This window comes from Trachurus japonicus, chromosome 8, assembly GCF_045865225.1.
Source record: "Trachurus japonicus isolate A0001 chromosome 8, Traja_1.0".
Lineage (NCBI taxonomy): Eukaryota > Metazoa > Chordata > Actinopteri > Carangiformes > Carangidae > Trachurus > Trachurus japonicus.
This window is the reverse complement of record NC_140914.1, coordinates 31,123,191-31,142,050: the sequence shown is the minus strand read 5'-3', so window position 1 is coordinate 31,142,050 and position 18,860 is coordinate 31,123,191. Positions and strand designations below refer to the sequence as shown.

Below are 18,860 nucleotides of genomic sequence, written 5' to 3'. Positions count from 1 at the left end.
CCCCACACCCCCAAGATATCAGAACTCCTTTTGTTTGTTACCCATTTGTGTATTTTACTCTAAATGTCTAGACCTTCACCCTGCAGGATGCCCCAGGTGTGAAACACACCCTTGGGGGTCGGTGCCGATACCTGCAGCAGACAAAAGAGTGTGAAAACACTGTCTGAGTAGAGGATCGACCCCTGCAGCAGACAAAGGGGTGTGGAATATACTGTACCTGAGGGGGCGTTCCTCAGGTATAAATGTTTAGGTCTCCCCATTCTCTGAGTCTTTTCTTTACCGTCACCGCTCGGGTGAGAATTGACCTTTCCTTGGAAGGAAATAAAACACTTGTCGGCCGGCAGAAGTCTCTATTTCATTATTCACCAACAGCAAACAGCTAAAAATTTCCACGACACCGGTACGTGTGCAATAATGTAGGTATAGTTATTATGTGTGAATGTCTATGGCCGGTACGTGTGCAATAATGTAGTCAGGGTGCAATCATGTAAGCATGCTCAGTCTGGTTAAAGTAATTATATCTAGTCTGAGCATGTGTAATTGTATGTTTGTATATATATTTATAATTCAACAAATCATGTCCAATCCTCCTGCAATTATGTAAATGTACTTATTTTTATCTATCAGTCATCTGTCTTTATGGACTTTTTATGTTAATTGTTGTATTGTTTGGGGACTACGGATGTAATTTAGCATTAGTGCTAAATCCGGTGTATTTACAGTGAGTACTCATGTACCCACTGTCCATTAATATGCAGCGTCCCATCTAAATAAACAAATAAATAAATAAAATAAATAAAGTTACTCACGCTGTCCACCAGTCTTTCCAGGTCGACTTCGGATGGGAAGTGTTTGCGGACCTTCTCGCGGACCTTGTCGCGGAGCTCCGAGCTGAGGCCCTGAGCCACCTCGCCCTCTGCGGGGGGGGAGGTGGGGCTGAGGGGGGCGGCGGACAGGTTGTGCAGCTCGCTGATAAGATCTGCAGCCGGACCAGAACCAGCCAGAACCAGCCAGGGGGTGGCCTTTTTCAGAGAGGCATCTAGTCTCTAGAGGGACAAATAGAGATATGTTTGTTCATTCGTGAGTCATGTTACACAACACACACACAATCAGTGTATCATCTGCAGCTCTTTTACAGTTGTATTACCCTCTGAAGCCATATTCACTCACACACTGAAACAAACGGATCTACCTTCACCAACATGTTTATGTAAGCGATGTGCAAGTGCAGATCAAACATATTACAACTTCCATTGTCACACCCTTTAAAACCATTTGTATCATATTTCACACACAGGTTTCTGAGACTTCTTCTTCTATCTTATCAACATCAATACTTTCCTTAAAAACCTGCTGCATACGATCTGATACATGTGTTCTCCATTCATTTTCCTCTCCATATTTTCTTAATCCTGACTCTGGTCTCACTTTTACCGAGAGCAGAGTTCTGCTGAAATCCAGGAACTAAAACCACCTTTCCTGATTCTGTTTGCAAGTGTTTTTAAACAATAGGCCTCCTCAAATTAAATACACTTTATTGTCCCGACAAGGAAATGTATCTTGGGCAACATAGTGCTGCAGGCATAAAATAAAAAAACAGTGAAAAACACATGTAGACAAACAATCTTAGACACAGTTGGCAAACAGTGTTAAAGGTCCCATATTATAGGCTACTCTTTTCAATCAATTTCACACAGCTGTCAGACGTCCAACTACACTGTAGCCTATTCAAAATGTATTGCCCCAAACTGATCCGTGGTCCTGAATTTCAGCTGTCTAAAAGTCGCTGTGTGTGTGTGTGTGTGTGTGTGTGTTTGCAGAGTGTGCACCAGTGCTCCTCACCTCCAGCATGTTGGCTTCTCCTGAGATGAGCATGCACAGCACTGGGATCTCAATACTGCCGCTTCCTGTTGTTGGTCCAAGACAAGGAGTGAGATTAGAGAAGCTTCTCTTTACATCAAACTGTTTGTCTTTATGACACATGCAGTACATCTAACAATCATCCACACATGGTACACAGCGTGATGTGCTGTGCAGGTCAGACCTTCACCACTAGAGTGTAGACAGGTGCAGGTCAATCTACAGCCATATATTCACTCCATGGTCAATGGCTCAGTGACATCGATCCCAAATCAAAACATCAATCAGACATCAATTCATATATCATCATTTGTAAGATGCACCTATACTTTGAAACTCCCCTGGCGCGTCTGAGCAATGAGTATTATTGCTGCAATTTCACATTTCATTTGCAAAGGCATGTGCTGAGTTAATTACTAAGCTCTAAAAATATTAAAGGGACTACGAGGACTTTCGAAAAGCAAAGCGTTTTCACACTACATTTCCCATGAGCCTCCGCGCGCACACTGAAATTCTTGGACCGGTGCAAGACGGACGAAAGCGAAAGCATTTTCCAAGAATGTTTTCATTCATCAAAAATGAAAGTTGGAGGTTCGAAGATGATCAGATACAGTTGTAGTTCCGACCATAAACATTATTCCCATGAGTCTGCATAACTGGATGATGGTTCCACTTCCTCCTCCACCAATCAGTCAAGTATCAGGAAGTATGGTCACTGTCTCTCCTTCCTGAGTTACAGTGCTGGATAATGGCAATAATTGTTTTTGCAGAACATTATGATGTTGTAATGATCATTTGATATAAAATTGCCGTCACCTCATTTTATCTTTATAGAAATTTGAAATAAATTCCGCCATAATTAATTAATGAATCTGTACGTCATGGCCAAAAACATTCATGGGTTTTGTGAGGTCACAGTGTGACAGAGGTGATGGAATTTCATTTGGATATTAATATCCCTGCACTGCATTGACAAGAACATGAGATAACGTTAAACTTTGACCTTTGAAGACCAAAATCTAATTAGTTCATACTTGTGTCAAACGTAGTGCAAAATCTAAACAAAAATTCAAGGTGGTCTTTAAAGAACCAAAACCATTTTGGGGAGGTCAGTTTGACCTTTGACCACCAAAATCAAATCAGTTCATCCTGGAGTCCTGGTCCATGTTCATGCCAAATATGAGAAGTTTCTATGAAGGTGTTTGCCTCTGGTTCAATCATGATCATGTCTGAACTGAACATGGAAATGATCCATTTGTTCTACATGAAAAAACATCAAAACGGCTTCGAGCAGCCTGAAGGAGCACCATGTCTCTGTGTCTCTGTCTCACCCCAGATGCCTGTGCGCTGGTGGGAAATGTAGTCCTCCAGACTGGCACGAAAGGCGGTCTCTCCCCCCCGCCGGCCCACGCTCCCGTCGTCCACCAGCAGGAAAGACTGGCAGTTGTTGTCCAGGCAGAAGGAGTCACGTGACGTGTTCTGGACGTAGTAGCGAGCGGGAAAACTGCCCTTAAAGACACACAGAGCAACCAGAGTCAGAGACAAGAGAAGCTACCGGCCTGTTTCAGAATCAGTTTCAAAATTCTACTTTTACTTCAGAAGAACTAACAGCTCCTTCTTAACTCATATTGACAATGGTCACAGTATTTTAACCGACTGAAAAGACATCTATATTGAGTTTAATGAGCACTTTGCTGCTGCTGGCCACCTTTTTGTTCAGGATTCGATGGATCTGGATTATAACCCAGGATGGCTTGTTTAGCTTGTCTTCCTTTTCTTGTAATGAAGTCATTGGTGCTCTCCTTGCTATGGATACAAAGCAATCAACTGGAGCAGCGCCTCTAATCGCAGAATACATAACCCATATTTTTGGTTTGCCGACGGCCGTCTGCCTGACTGCACCTGAATGCAACATCAGTGCCTCCGTCCTTCCTCACACTACACAGTGGTGACAGTTTTAACAGGCGCTACCTGGAAAACTTTCTCCCCGAGCCGACAGCTCCGGTCAGTTTCTATGGTTACCTACGGTCACGCTGCCACTCAACGTAAAAAATGGCGATGCAACATGGCCGCCTCGGTTCGGTGCGTCGCCCACTTATGTATTTGTAACGACTTGTAACAACTCATTCTAAGGTACCAGAAAGCTTTCATTTGTATGCGGCTGTGATTCCACTTCAGTGAAATACGGATTTATGGAAGACATATTTGATTTTTGCTAATAAAAAGCCAAATAAGTTACATCCTGGGGCTTTAATGTCAGGGCACCACAACTTTTAATTTGAAAGGGACAGTGAGAGAATGATGGGAAAGTTGGGATTAAGATCCTGTCCAGTTAAAGAGAGAGCAGCTGTTTTCCTGTAATACACCTGTGTGACCTTTTTCTGTGTTTAGAATTTATACATGTATTTGTTTCTTCTGTTTGTGACAAGTATGAAATTTAACATTTTTACTTCATCACCATTTAACTGGAGAGAGTTAAAGTAATACAACCATCACTGCTGGCTTCATTCCTGTGGTGCAGATATACTGCTGTGTTACTGGGTGTTATCTTGTTACTGGGTGGGTGTGATGGACCACGCGCTGTGATGTGTGTGATGTGTGTGATGTGTACCTGGGCGTTGACGAGCTGCTGCCTGTTGTGCACCAGGCCCCAGGGGGCCAGTCCCACAGCGATCACTTTCTTCTGTGAGAGAGCTGGAGCTGCAGCAGCATGGTCCCTCACCGCCTCCCCCACACAGCACGACACCCCCTCCCTCAGACCCCCCGTCAAGATCCAGGCACCTGGGCGGCAGAGGAGGTCACAGCGTATTATATATGAAAACATACCAAACTCATATATAAATATCAATAAAGAAATTACAGTAATTAAAATATTTATTTAAAGGTCCCATATTATGCTGTTTTTCAACCATTTCACATAGGTCTAAGTTGTCCAACCATATAGTATTCCTAGTGTATTGTCCCCAAATCAATCTGCAGCTCTACATCTCAGTAATCTAAAAGTGTCTCTCCAGAGCTCTGCAGAGAACGAGCCGTTTCTGTGTCTGCACCTTGAAATGCAAATAAGATGTGTAAACCACGTCCACTCCACACCCGTCATGGGGAGAGGGTGTGGTTTTCGCTACAGGTACCATGTGCTATTGTTGACATTGGAAATAGGGATGGGCAATCATTCCTAATGATCAAATAGATGCTCAGTTAAAAAAATATGTTCAGATGAGAAACAACGCAGACCGTAGGTTGTAGAGGTGCTGGCGATGGATAAAATTGAAGAAAGAAAAAGAGGAACGCCGCACACTCAGCTCCAGTTGCAGAGAGTTTTATTAGACAACGTTTCGGCCCATTCGGCCTTTGTCACAGGTTGAAGTGTAGATCAGATTCAGTTTTTGCTAATGATGCCTCTATTGGCTGATGTACAACTGATCTGATCTCATTTTTGGGAATATGTATTGCCTATTGTGTGTTTTTCCTGAACGTCTCATATCTGATGTGTTTAAGTGCAAAAGTACATTTGGATATGATCTGTTCAGAATGTCCCAACATATAGTTTTTCTAAATGGGATGTATTTATCTTTATTCTGTACATGTGTTTTTTTTTTTTTCCTTAATTCTCTTGATTGTGTTATTTCACTAACAGAAAAATGTTTCTTCAGTAATGTATTTCTTGTTTTTTCCTTATTTTTCTCTTGGATTTAGGATATTTCTCTTATGGAAAGCAGTTTTTTCCTGTTTTTCTTTCCTTTTTTTCAACACAGACTTGCATGTGATTAGGCCACGGGAACACATACAGGCTAACCGCTACAAAACCAGTATAAAGTGGATTTTGCATAATGTGGGCCCTTTAAAATCTCTTCATATAAACTTCTCCATGTTGTTTTCTCACTGCTTTCTACTGGTCCCAGACAGTGCTCTCTCCAGGTTCTTACCTGTGCTCTGTGCGGCCCGGACCAGCCCGTTCCTCAGGACGTCTCTCACCCACGTCTTGATCTTTCCATGGCCCTCGCCCCCCACCACCGACACCACCAGGTTGGGAGAGGGTAGCCCCCAGTGAGCCGTCATCAGGGTGTAGATGATCTGAGGTGGCGTGTCACATGACAGCCGCAGGAACTGGACAGAAAAACAATCAGCGTCATACATTCATACACAGGACACCAGGTTACTGGGCCATTCAGGCTCATTTAAAGGGATACACCAACATTTTTTTTCATGTCTTGCCTCACTCCCGAGTTCATGACGAGCAGATAGATACCATCCTTTCGTCTGTGCATGCAGTAACAAGGGAGATACGGGCAGAGCTGGCGCACCGCTACTTAGCTTAGCTCAAAATCTAGAAGTGCATAGGTAGTGTCCTGCCTCCGCCTAAAGTCATCAGAGAAACTCTTCAGCAACTCTAAACGGACCGATCTTCGTCTCAGAGCTGACAAAACTCTCCGGTAAGGCATCTTGAGCGGTCAAATGCCGGTAACGGGACGAGATCGGTCAAAACGGAGGGTTCAAGCAAAGACGGTTTATTTTGGTTCAAGCTAGCTACATCGAGGGTAGGTTAGCTTCCTATTTCAAAGTAAAAGCACAAATTCTATCGTCATGGTTTTCTGTATGTAAAGGGCAACGGGTGTTTTATTTTGTGAAAGTAACCGGAAGTGCGTTGGTCACAACGGCTAGCTTGAGTAGCGCCGAATTCATCCCAACAAAATTGTAAACAGCTGGTATTTAGACATATTAACGCCTTAAAATGTTTGAAATGTCGATAAAGTGATATATTTACAGAGTTTAGAGCTAAAATGAAATCAGCTTCTGACTGCTGATTTCAGCTCGGGTAGGAGGCAGGCTAACACTACCTATACACTTCCAGCGTTTGAGCTGAGCTAATTAGCGGTGTGCCAGCTCTGCCCGTATCTCCCTTGTTACTGCACGCGCAGTCGAAAGGATGGTGTCTATCTGCTGGTCATGGACTCGGGAGTGAGGCAAGACACGAGAAAAAAAATGTTGGCATATCCCTTTAAGTGACTAGTAACCTGGTTAGTGAACAATCCACTTGTGCAGCAATCAGACCTCTGCTATAGGCCTGTGCTAGTTTAGAATCATAGCTCAGACATCCATCCATCCATCCCTTCTCCTTAGTAAGTATAAAGATCTGAAAAGAGAAACTGTCATGCTCTATAATACAAGTATAAAAACAACCTGTGTGTGTGTATGTGTAACAAGTGAGGCAGGTTAAAATAAAACACAATCTCACAGCTTCACTGACAGAGGACTGGTTTAACTGCAATCAGCGTGATACATTCATACATTGAACTTTTGCACATCAACATGCTCCAGCCTGCACAGGTGAAGCCTGGGTTAACTGAGCCAGGTGAACCAGTACCTACAGGATTTCAGGATTGGCAAAGTTAAGTTCAATTAAGCCAGAACCACCAGCTTCATGTGTGATGGATCTACCTTGGTTACCATGGCGGTCTCATGGGGACCTTCCTCTACTCACATTACTGTGTCTGCGTCCAGCACCAGCGAACTCCAGCTCTCCGTAGGCGTCGGTGGGACACTCTGAGGAGTGCTGCTTGCTGTCCCACTGGGTGACAATGGCTGCTCCAAAGTAGTCCCCTGTCGCCACGGAGTCGTGGACCTCGCGGACACCGCCACACTGACACAAGGCTCCATTACTAACACACAACACACACACACAAATGTGTTATTCTGTGTTTGAAATCTCCTGGGACATGATGATAGAGTTTTTACAGTGATGATGATGTCAGTCGATAATGAAAACTCCTGTTTCGTTAAAGCTTATTGATATGTTATGACTAACTGAGCGCTTTGTCTATAGGTGAGTGAGCGTATGCTTGTCACAAAGCGGCATGCACCAAAGTGTTGCTACACACTTCTTCTCTTTGACCATTGTTGGATTGTTGGAGGTGGAGTCAGTCACTGCCAAGATGGTGACGGTGCAGCAGCTCTGTCTGAACTTCAAAACTGCCCTTTAATTCACAGTACAGGAGTGAGCCTATATTGCACTTGCATCTTTCCAGATTATTGCATCTTGGCCCTAGTAATTGCATCAGTCTCTATAATAGGCTTTATGCACAGCTCCACTACTTCCTGAAATAAGCCAGCTCCTATATTTCCTGTCTTACATTATTGGAAAAACTGATTAATCCAGGTGTGTCTGACCTCACAACAATGGTCATACACACCTGGATTAATCAGTTGGTCCAATAATGTAAAACAGGAAATAAAGGAGCTGGCTAAAGTTCAGGAAGTAGTGAAACTGTGCATAAAGCCCATTGCACGTTGCATGTTTAAGTTTAAGTTTAATAAGTTTATTTATATCAGGGACAATGTACAAAATAACATTAGTCTCGAGATTAGCTACTTTCCATCCGTAGTCCCTCTATGTGTAACACACACATCAGTCTAGTTGAATAAGGATAAAGTGCCTAACAGGAATAAAATAATGACAAGAATATTAAAATAACACAAGGAGCAGCAGATTAACACCAAATCAGAATCATATGAATTCATACAGAGATAAAAACCAAAACCAAAAGCATAAAACCATTATGATCCAGAAACTGGATAAACCGGTAGAATAAGGCTTTGAATAAGGATTGACCTTACTAAAGGGAGGAATAGAGCAGGTTTGTTGAGCAGAGCTATGGATGTAGGCAGGAATAAGAGCTTATAGCCGTTAGTGTTGTGTCGGCTCTATAACGTCTCCCTGAAGGCAGCACTTCATGTTCTGAATACAGAATATTTATAGAATATACATATCCTGTTTGTCTGGTTAACAACCATCTCACAGTCCATGGTATCATCAGACCAGAAGGTGACCTAGGACAGAGTCTAGAGGTTCTCCAGAGTTCAGAGGGGACGTGGACAATGTATGGTTGTCAAAAGTCTTGTTAAACAGTCTGACAGGAAAGAATCATGTCATCAAATGCACATTAAGAACATATTTGTGTGTTTGAGAAAAGACAGAGGAGGAGAGATTACCTGAAAGAGTCTTCAACAAAAGTGGTGCACACTCTCTTCTTGATGATCTTGGGAATCCAGCTCTGTGAGAACAAGGACAGTGTAACATTAACATATATCAACAACACACAGTGAAACAAACACAACAGAGAAATGTCAAACAGGTCTCTTGACTCTCCTGCTGCCTAAACTAACATGGAAGAACACGCTTCCAGTTTCAAACGGAGGTGAAACGTCCTCCCGTTAAGAACCTAAACACTGACCTTCAAATCGCTGCACAGTACGGCGCGGCACGGTCACTGTTCAATTCCCATGGTGCTGCATAAGAAACCCCCATTACCTGCTTTGTTTCGATATAACAACAATCGGAGCCGCGGCCATCTGTCTCTGCTTGTCTGTGTTGTTACTGACACTCTATCGGGGTCTTTCCCTCCATGTCCTGCTTCCCATGAGTCCTGTGTTCACATAGGACACAGGACACCAGGCTCATTTAAAGGGATAGTTCACCCAAAATTCAAATTTCACTCATTATCTACTCACCCTCATGTCGACTAAGAGCTGTGAGAATTTTCAGAGTCCTCCGTTCCTTCTCTGAGTTACGGGGGGGTCTGTGCAGCAGTATTTGTCCATATAATGGTTGTGAATGGATACCAACTTTCTTCGTCCAAAAAGACACACCAAAAAACATCCAAATACCTCCATACTGCTCGTCTGTAATGTCCCTCTGGTATTGAAGCCCCGACATGAGAAATTGTTCAGTGCAAATCACGCGAGATTTGCACTGACACAGGAAGAGCAGTGAACTGAGACACTGGGAGCTTCCGCTACAAACAAGCTTAAAATATAGACTTATTTAATTTTTTTTGGAACAATTTCTCATGTCGGGGCTTCAATACAAGAGGGACATTACAGATGAGAAGTATGGAGGTATTTGGATGTTTTTTGGTGTGTCTTTTTGGATGAATCCATTCACAACCATTATATGGACAAATACTGCTGCGCGGACCCCCCCGTAACTCAGAGAAGGAACGTAACCAGTAACCTGGTTAGTGAACAATCCACTCGTGCAGAAATCAGACCTCTGCTAATAGGCCTGTGCTAGTTTACAGTCGTAGCTCAAACATCCATCCTTCTATCTTTCCATCCATCCATCCATCCGTTCTCCTTAGTAAGTATAATTTGCTTTGTATATAGGCCTCAGGTCTGAAAAGAGAAACCGACACGCTCTATAACACAAGTATGAAAACAACCTGTTTGTGTGTGTGGTTTATGTGTTGTAACAGATGAGGCAGGTTAAAATGAAACACAATCTTACAGCTTCACAGACAGAGGACTGGTTTAACCTGTCCACTGTTTGTTCTCCATGAACTTCTTCACTGCTCACCACCTTCCTCATGCAGCATACACCTGGTGTTAGATTACAGGATTCATTTTCCCTTATTCTGTCCATTGGGACCTGCACACCCAGACCCTATACGTCATTATATAGCTGCACTGCATTGTAGTCCACAGAGAACTGGACTCAAAGCCCACTGTGTCTGCAATGGAAACATCTCGCTCTGAGAAAAGATGCAAAACCCCCGCCGCAACACAGACTCCTGGAAAAACCCACCCAGTCCAAAGTAAACGTGCAGTTAATGTGCAGACGGTTGTGTGTCCTCTCTCAATAAACCTCAGTCATTTCAAACGTCGGTGTTAGTGGGTCAGAGCCGTGACAACAGCCTGGACTGTGAATGAATGAATGAGTATCTTGTTCCACCTACAGAGCTGTGTAATGCATACATCACATGTCCAGGTAAGTAGTTGAGAGTCTTCACAAAACAATTTAAACAGAGCTGGTCAAATCTTTACAAATTAAAAGCCCATCCAGTGTTTCATTGGATGGAAATCTTGTAACTTTACACCATAATAGGGCTTTTATCGCTGTGTTGCAGGAAGAGTGTTGTCAAATCCCTTGTTGCTTGTATTCCTGTTATGTGCATGCTTTTTTTTTTTTTTTTTTGCAGTTAGCAATGACTCTTCTCCTTAGGTTTTTTCCCAGTTAGGAGAAATCTACCGACGAAAAAGAGAAAATGAAGTAAAATAACCACCTTAATGTGGATTTTCTACCATTTCTTTCGGCTTTTCTGTAAGAATACATGTTAAGGAAGAAAAATTGCCCAAAATCTCAAAAATGTTTAGTGCATGAAAAAACCTGTTTTTGCCTGTAGTGTCTCGCCTTAAGAATTTTTCAATTTTTCACTTCTTCCTCAGTCAGTGTGAGGGTCTAAGGCAGTTTTCTTCAACCTTGGGGTTGGGACCCCATGTGGGGTCGCCTGGAATTCAAATGGGGTCGCCTGAAATGTCTAGTAATTGATAATAAAAAAAATTATTGATAAAAATATTTTTAAAACTAATTATTATTCTTTTAAAAAATATGATTAAAAACACCACACACAATTCTAAACAACTGTATTATATACTTTCACTTTCCTTAAATTTAAATCGAGTTCAAATAAAATGCAGCATATAAAAATATCTGAGCTGGTGCATCTTGATTGACGGGGTCGCCAGAAATTTGTGATGTCAAAATGGGGTCACGAGCCAGAAAAGGTTGGGAACCACTGGTCTAAGGTCTAAGGGCAGAGCCTGCTGTGTAAGGCCTAGGCTATCAAAATCAGCAAACACACATAGACACCCATTGTGTATCTGTACAGAATGAATCATTTCTTGTGCGTATTGTCATACACACTGCTGGAATGTACATATTTTAAACAAAGTTACAAAGTTATTTTTTATCTGTGCTCTATATTCCTTCACTGCGGCAACAATGTACATTTCTCCATCGTGGGACAAATAAAGGATTATCTTATCTTATCTTACCAATAAACTTGTCCCGTCTTGAATCTCTTGAGTAGGAAGCAAACCGGAGATACTCAGCAGACTGCCCGTGACACCGGGCATATTCCTTAGAATCTGGTGGTCATCCATACACAGGCCAGTCAGGAACCAGGTTTACTGCCAGTCTCTTTCAAAAACAAGTCTCCAAATCTAGACACAACGACCTACGCTATCAACACAGAACCTGTTGAATGGTGGAAATACGATGCGTCGGTGTCTCAGTCAAGGACGTTGCCCGCAGTTCCTGCCAAAATACTTAACATACTCCACATCTATCAGTGTTACTTCCCTCCAAGTGTTTTCATCTTTATTTAATTCACGTCATGGGCGTGGCTTCTTGTCATTGATGTGCTTTCAAGTCTGAATGCTGAATGCTTTTTATGCATCACAACAAACACACAAGTAGTTATGAAAACAGCGTTAGTCTAGTTCAGTTTGCTCATGCTAAATGAAGCTTAGCGAAAGTTCAAACAGGAAGACTATCCCTCCAAGCATGTCCACTGAGTCTATTTCATCTCTCCCACTTCCCTCTGAAACACCTCCCTCAACACTCGTCCTCATCCAATCACAATCCGCCACCTTCTCTCCTCCTCCAATCAGCAAAGTGCTCTCTCTCTACTCTCATTCAGCTGTCAACCAGCCCGCAAAAACTCTTGACCCTCCGCCTCCCCTTCACCTCCTCAATCAGGATCCAGGCATCTCCATCTTCCATGTCAGCATCAGCATCATCCCTACCACCACCACCAGTGTCTGGGCCCGGGGGGAAGTCCTCTTCACATTCATCAATCTGTCTTCTAAGCTGATCTGCTCCCTGGGGCCTCAGCACCAAAATATTATTTGTTCACAATAAATGTCTTTCTGCTTCACATCCCGTCTATTACATTCTTAATAGTCTGTCCTGATTGAACTACAGTCATAGTTCCGTCTGGACTCTCAGCTGACAGTCTGATGACCTCAGAATCACGAGTTGCAACAGGGTCAAAGCCTCGGTAGTCCTGAACAGACACATCATCTGATCCAGGCAGTACACACACTGCAAAAACTCAAAATCTTACCAAGAATATTTGTCTTATTTCTAGTCAAAATGTCATTTCCAGTCAAAACAAATCTCATTATACTTAAAATAAGATTCATCACATTAAACAGTAGCTTGTTTTTAGACACTTTTTTACTTCTTTCAAGCAGATTTTCATTTGAAATAAGTAGAAAAATCTGATAGTGGAGCAAGTTTTTCTTCCTTATTACGAGCACAAAAAACATGCTTTCACTGGCAGATTTTTCTACTTATTTCAAGTGAAAATTTGTTTGGAACAAGTGAAAATGATCTAAAAACAAGTTCATTTTTAGGTGATGAGTCTTATTTTAAGTGGAAAGAGATCAGTTTAGACTAGAAATTGGACATTTTGACAAGAAACAAGACAGATATTCTTGGAAAGTTTTTGCAGTTTTTGCAGTGCATTGATGATGATGATGATGATGATGATGATGATGATGATGGTGATGATGATGATGATGATGATGATGATGATGATGATGATGATGATGATGATGATGATGAGTCAGTTAACAGGCTACTCTCACTAGAAGTGGAGCTGAGACAACATGTGTAGTGTAAATAAAATAAAATAAAATAAAATAAAAAAGCAGAGTGGAGAGAGCACCATGATCTAGTCTGTTCTGCCCAAGGGGGCAGTTGTCGGTCTGAGAAGTGAAGCTCACTTCCGCGTTCAAAAAACTGCAATCCCCTCTTCTTCCTCTGGGGGCTGGTGTCAGAAGGGAGCATTCTCCATAGACCCCCATGTTAAAATCGCCGACTTTACATCCTCAGTAAACATGTTCAAAGCCTGGTGTCAGAACGTTTTTTCGTCTCAATCGATAGTTTCTACCCCCGCACACACTCTGAGGGGGGTGAATTTTTTTTTAACTCTACCGTTTTACTGTTATTAGGTTAAAATTCTGGCCAATTAGGGCGAGCAGCTCCGTGGACAGCTGCTTCGAGGCCAGTGGGCGGGTTCTCGGCCGGCCAATCCAACATGGCGCTGTTCAGGCCGCCATATTGGAGTCACAAAAATGACTCCCCAAAACCATTCTTTTTACAGTCTATGGTTCTGCCTCTGGACCTGGACAGCCTGGGTCTCCTCTGTCAGAGTGTGACAGAGTGACAATGACCTTGAACACCAAAGTAAATCCACCTTCTGGAGGGGTCAAGTCTGGACCCAGACCTGAATCCAGGAGTGAAGCTGTGGGCTGAGCTGAGAGAAGCTCCTCCTGAACATGAAGCAGGTTTGATCAGCAGCTACAGGAAGAGCTGGTTTCAGAGAAGGTTCAACCAGTTATTAAAGACGACCTATGCAAGTCCCGTCACGCTCCCACTGTTTTGCTGACCCTCCTCCCGGTCCATCTCCATTAGTTTTGGCTAAGGCCATTGCTGATCTTCCTGGAGTCCACACCCAACACAATTATCCTTCCACTGCAGTACACAATCACAGAAAACACATCACACAACAGAAAACACACGCACACAAAAACAAATGAAAAACAAAAACAATCTTACAGCGATATTACAGGACCTAATTCAAATTAGCACCTTTCACAATGTAGCTTTTAACATAATTCCTAAATAGTCAGATGGTCAGGTAGCCTATATATCAACATACATTAGACATAATTCCATTATAGGCTATTACATTTACAAAAACAGAATTTGGATCACACTAATTGATTGTACCAAGTACAGTAGCCTCAACTAAACATCAGCAGACACAGAGAGCTGTTTGGCTAACAGATGTTCTTTCAGTAGTTCTTTAAATCTACAAGTGCATTTGTTAACAATGATGCCGGCAAGAAAAAGTAATCAATAGAGTAGTAAATAATGTTACATAGACTAAGCGATGACAGGTTTGTGACACGATGCTGCAGAGATGAGAGCTGGGACACCGTCCGGGTCGGAGGCTCTGATCTTACAAAGTTGGTTTTCAGCCAAGAGACACCAGAGACACCAGAGACACCAGAGACACCAGAGACACGCGGAAAGCAGAGATCCTCCATTCTCCCTCATAACAAGTTAAGCTGTTTATATAAACCATCACAATTACTCCAAAGCTGTTTAATTAAGGTAAAAATGTTGCAAAGTTGAGCTACAATTCCTGCATAGTTCTCTTTAAATCCAAGGTTCACTGACTCAACCAGACACAGAGCAGCTGAGGTTTAGTAACTCCAACGTTAATCAAAGACACAGTCACTAAAACTCTCTGTGATATTAGCTGAAGTGCATCGTGTTTTCCTGCACATTATAGTGACATCACTGCACCTCCTGAGGCTCAGTTCTACATGGTCACATGGTTCCAGGTAAATCCATGAGTCCTAACCCATAATCTCTTGTTTATGATAGACAGGGCTTCACAAATATACACGTCATAACACGTTTATGATGAATTATCGTATCCACCGCTCCATGGATTGATTTCTCACTGTTAACATCAAATGCATGGCTGGGAGGAGGGTTAGCAAAACAGAGGAAAAGAGATCAGACTTGCATAGTTTCCCTTTAAAGTCATGACCAGTGATCCACCATCATATCTTAGATTTCCCTACTACTGCTGTCAGAATGGGAGACAGAGTCATCAGTTGTCAGGCTCCTAACCCTAACACTCTTTTATAGTGGACAGATAGAGCATCATATATTATATAGATTATGATATATATCATATTTTATTTAGTACTCAAATGTCCTGTTTCTCTTTTATGCTGCTGTGACAAACGAATTTCCCCTTGGGGAAGAATAAAGTTTAACTTAACCTAACCTGACCTAGAGCCTCATACTATCCCTTGCTTAAGCTGCTGTACCTAAACCATTCTTCCTCTCCATCTGTTCTTTTAAATTTCTATTAAGTAAATAAAGTAAGGAAATTTTATTTATATAGCACTTTTCACAGAGAGGACTCACAAAGTGCTTCATATAACCATATGAAGCACTTTGTGAGTAAAATAGGTAAATAGGAAATACAATAAAAAAGAATCATACGGTGTAATGAAAAGACAACAGAATTATAGCAAATACACAGAATAAATGACAGTAAATAAACGGATCAGTGATTAGTGATCCCCTCCCTGCTGTTGTGACCACTTACTGCCCCCATGATCCTGATCAACAACCACTTCGGGGTTAAAATACCTGAGGTACATTTCACATCCTGGCTGTGTGTTTTTCTGCACAAGCTGACAGCTGTTGACACAACACCAGCATCAGGTTGTTGTCGGATGTCTTCATGGTAGATGGACAGATTTAAATTTTAATCCCATTTCCTTTTCACTGGAACTGACTGTCGGTAAGATCTGAAAATCACGACAGATTTAGTGCGTAATTTTGATCACAATACTTTTCAACATAATAACCTCAGTGGAAACACTTCTGCACACAGGCTGACAGAAAGGTGCGTCGGAGGAGGAGAACAACGTGGACTTGGCGAAGAAACTCCCGCACACTTTCTTCTTACTTGCAATTTTGCAGGTAAGAAGAAAGTGTGCAGGAGTTTCTTTGCCAACTCAACATAATAACCTGAGACATTGGATCAGTTTCTGGGGGGACTGAGCTGTGAGACCCAGTTCAGACCAGGTGTTAAAGTTTCCACACTTCACACATTCTGTGTGTTAGGTTTGAAGAACCAAAAAAAGACTCATTGTACTTTTCCATCTCCTCTTTCAGGCTCCTCTTTGGAGCTGGTAATGACATGCTGGTTGCAACCAAACAGAAAACAGATGGCGCTGAGCCGCTCTTCTGATTCGCTGACTGTTTTCTATGTGATCCAATAAAAAATGTAGCAGATTTCACATACACACACAGAGAAACTAAATCCTGCAGGGTTGGGTGATGAGTCTGGGGGTGGGGGGACATGGGACGTGGCTGGGAATGTTGATTGCTTTGCTGTGACATCACAAAGTTGCACAAGTCCTGACAACTGGTTTTAAGGTTCAGTTTCAGGATACAGGCTGTGTGCATTTCTCTGTGGAGAGTCAGACTTTAAAACTTTCACAGTAATAATATAGAACCTAGAGCTGCTTTATGATTAAACAACATCAGCCTTTACACTACATGGACCTGTAACATCCGTCTCAGATGATCTCTCTAAGTTCAGGCATTTGAGATCCAATCAGTGAGAACACATCTGGATCTGATCTGGAACCATGTGGATCCGCCTTTCCATAGAAATGTGAATGCAGACACAACAGACAACAAAAGCCATCTAATGTACAGTTAGTTGGTTAAAGCCCGACCCTCCAACAACATTTTAAATCCATTCTATATTATTAATCTGATACTTTTTATTCTATGTTGTTTTATTTCTATTTTATCTTTCTGTTATCACAGTCTCTGTTTCCTTTGTTGTGCCATAATTGTTACCATGTCCCTAAAAGCACTACACTGTACTGAATATTTGAGAAAACAGCACGATGAATATGATTCTGTATGATTTCGAATGAAACTGAAATAAAAACTAAGTTTAAAAAAAAAGTGGTGACTGCAGACATGTTAGTAGCAGCAGCTGATGTGCTGTCCACCTGTGACACATGTCAAAAACTGAACAACAGGTCTGCTCCTGTTGTTGTTCTTGAAGATCCAACAGAATTCCAGATGTTCTCTTCCATCTGTTCTAATGAAACGTTTACAGCAAAGAGCCCAATGAGACCAACAATCCACGCACAGCAGTCCACACACACACACACACACACACACACACACACACACACACACAGGAGTCTGGAGGGCATTTCAAAGCCCTGTTCTGTTTGTCTCTCCAAAGCAATATTGAGAGTTACACACACACCAGGACCAAGTGCTTCCTGCAGAGACATCATGTTATCACCACGCCTCAGATCTAGACACATTCCACTGTAGTTGTAGTTACTCTCAGTGATGTTATCTATACAGCAGCATATGATACACAACAAGACCAGCAGCGTGCTACTGTTTCTCTCACTTTGGTCTGGTTCAGATTCTAAAGTTGTATCCTGGAGGTTGACGAGTGCGTCGGTCCTGTAGCTGTCTCGCTGTTTCCACAACAGAAGCAGCTTGGGCACCCAACATGTTTTCCCCAAACTATGACCCGGTCAAACACCAAACATCCCTGATGTAAACACCAAACAAGTCCCCATCAAGCTGATAATGTGGATTCATTCTATCAGCTCCAATCTGACAGTCTGCTCCACTGTGCAGCAGGAAACACACGGACTGTGCCTTTATTTCTACGGTTTGACTTGACTTTGTGTGCACAGGAACACAATGCTCCCATCAAGTCCTTCAGTCAGGCTGAACTTCATACCGCACCGCTGGCCCCAGGCACTTTACAAGTCTCAGCTGGTACAACAACATCTGTGTTTAACCAGATACAGGAGCTCGCGCTTCTCTGCAGCACGCGCACATCGGAGGAAAACTTTAAACGGAGTTGTGTACATTTAATATCACGAACACAACGGCTGATCTAAACACGCAGCGCTGTCTCCTTCTCATCAGTTCTGCAGCAAACCGAGGGACACTTTCTCCCTGCTCCCTCCTCTCACAGAGAAACCCCGTGTCTGTGTGGTGTGTGTGTGTTTGTTTGTGTGTGTGTTTGTTTGTGTGTTTGTGTCCCGGTCGTTGACAGACTCGTACCTGGTCCCTCTCTTTCGTACTTCCAGCCTTTCCTCCCCCTCCGTCTCTCTCCAGCTCCTTCATCCTGTGCTGCATCCTCTCCTTCTGCTCCGCCGGGTCCGGCTGCGCTGTGCGTCCTGCTGCTCCGCCCCGCGCGCCGCGCACACAGGCGCGTGCTCCTCAGCTGCGTGTCGTCATGTATGGCGCCGAATATGCCTATAGCAACAACTTATATTCTCACTGCATAGCCTATACTTTTTCATAAATTTGGACTTCAGGTTCATATAATGATTTAAATATACAAATAGTTAAACTGAACTTAAACTTGAGTTTTGTTTCCAAAAGTCTAACTTTTTTTTTTCGACCTTAAAATAATATTTCTAAACTCGTTGAAGTGGTAGAAAATTGGCCGCTGCAACCTGAGCGGCCAATTTTCTATAAATTGCATAGTGTTCATGGTAGGGCTCTCACATTTTGACACAGAATACCCTCATTTGTCCACTACAAATAGCAGTGCCTTAAA

The 18,860-nt window shown here is 42.6% G+C and overlaps 1 protein-coding gene across 1 annotated transcript in view; it reads right to left on the bottom strand.

The window, feature by feature from the left end:
• trpm4a (transient receptor potential cation channel, subfamily M, member 4a) overlaps positions 1-18,482 on the bottom strand; it is a 34,437-nt gene extending 15,955 nt beyond the window's left edge. Inside the window, exons 1-8 of the mRNA XM_085785166.1 lie at positions 18,359-18,482; positions 8,851-8,912; positions 7,343-7,520; positions 5,787-5,967; positions 4,472-4,641; positions 3,192-3,369; positions 1,843-1,907; positions 810-1,046 (exon numbers count right to left, since the gene is read on the bottom strand). Coding sequence (XP_085641292.1) covers positions 810-1,046; positions 1,843-1,907; positions 3,192-3,369; positions 4,472-4,641; positions 5,787-5,967; positions 7,343-7,520; positions 8,851-8,912; positions 18,359-18,433 — 1,146 coding nt within the window. The 5' untranslated portion in view covers positions 18,434-18,482. The remainder of the gene's footprint in view (positions 1-809; positions 1,047-1,842; positions 1,908-3,191; positions 3,370-4,471; positions 4,642-5,786; positions 5,968-7,342; positions 7,521-8,850; positions 8,913-18,358) is intronic.
• Positions 18,483-18,860: the final 378 nt, after the last annotated feature.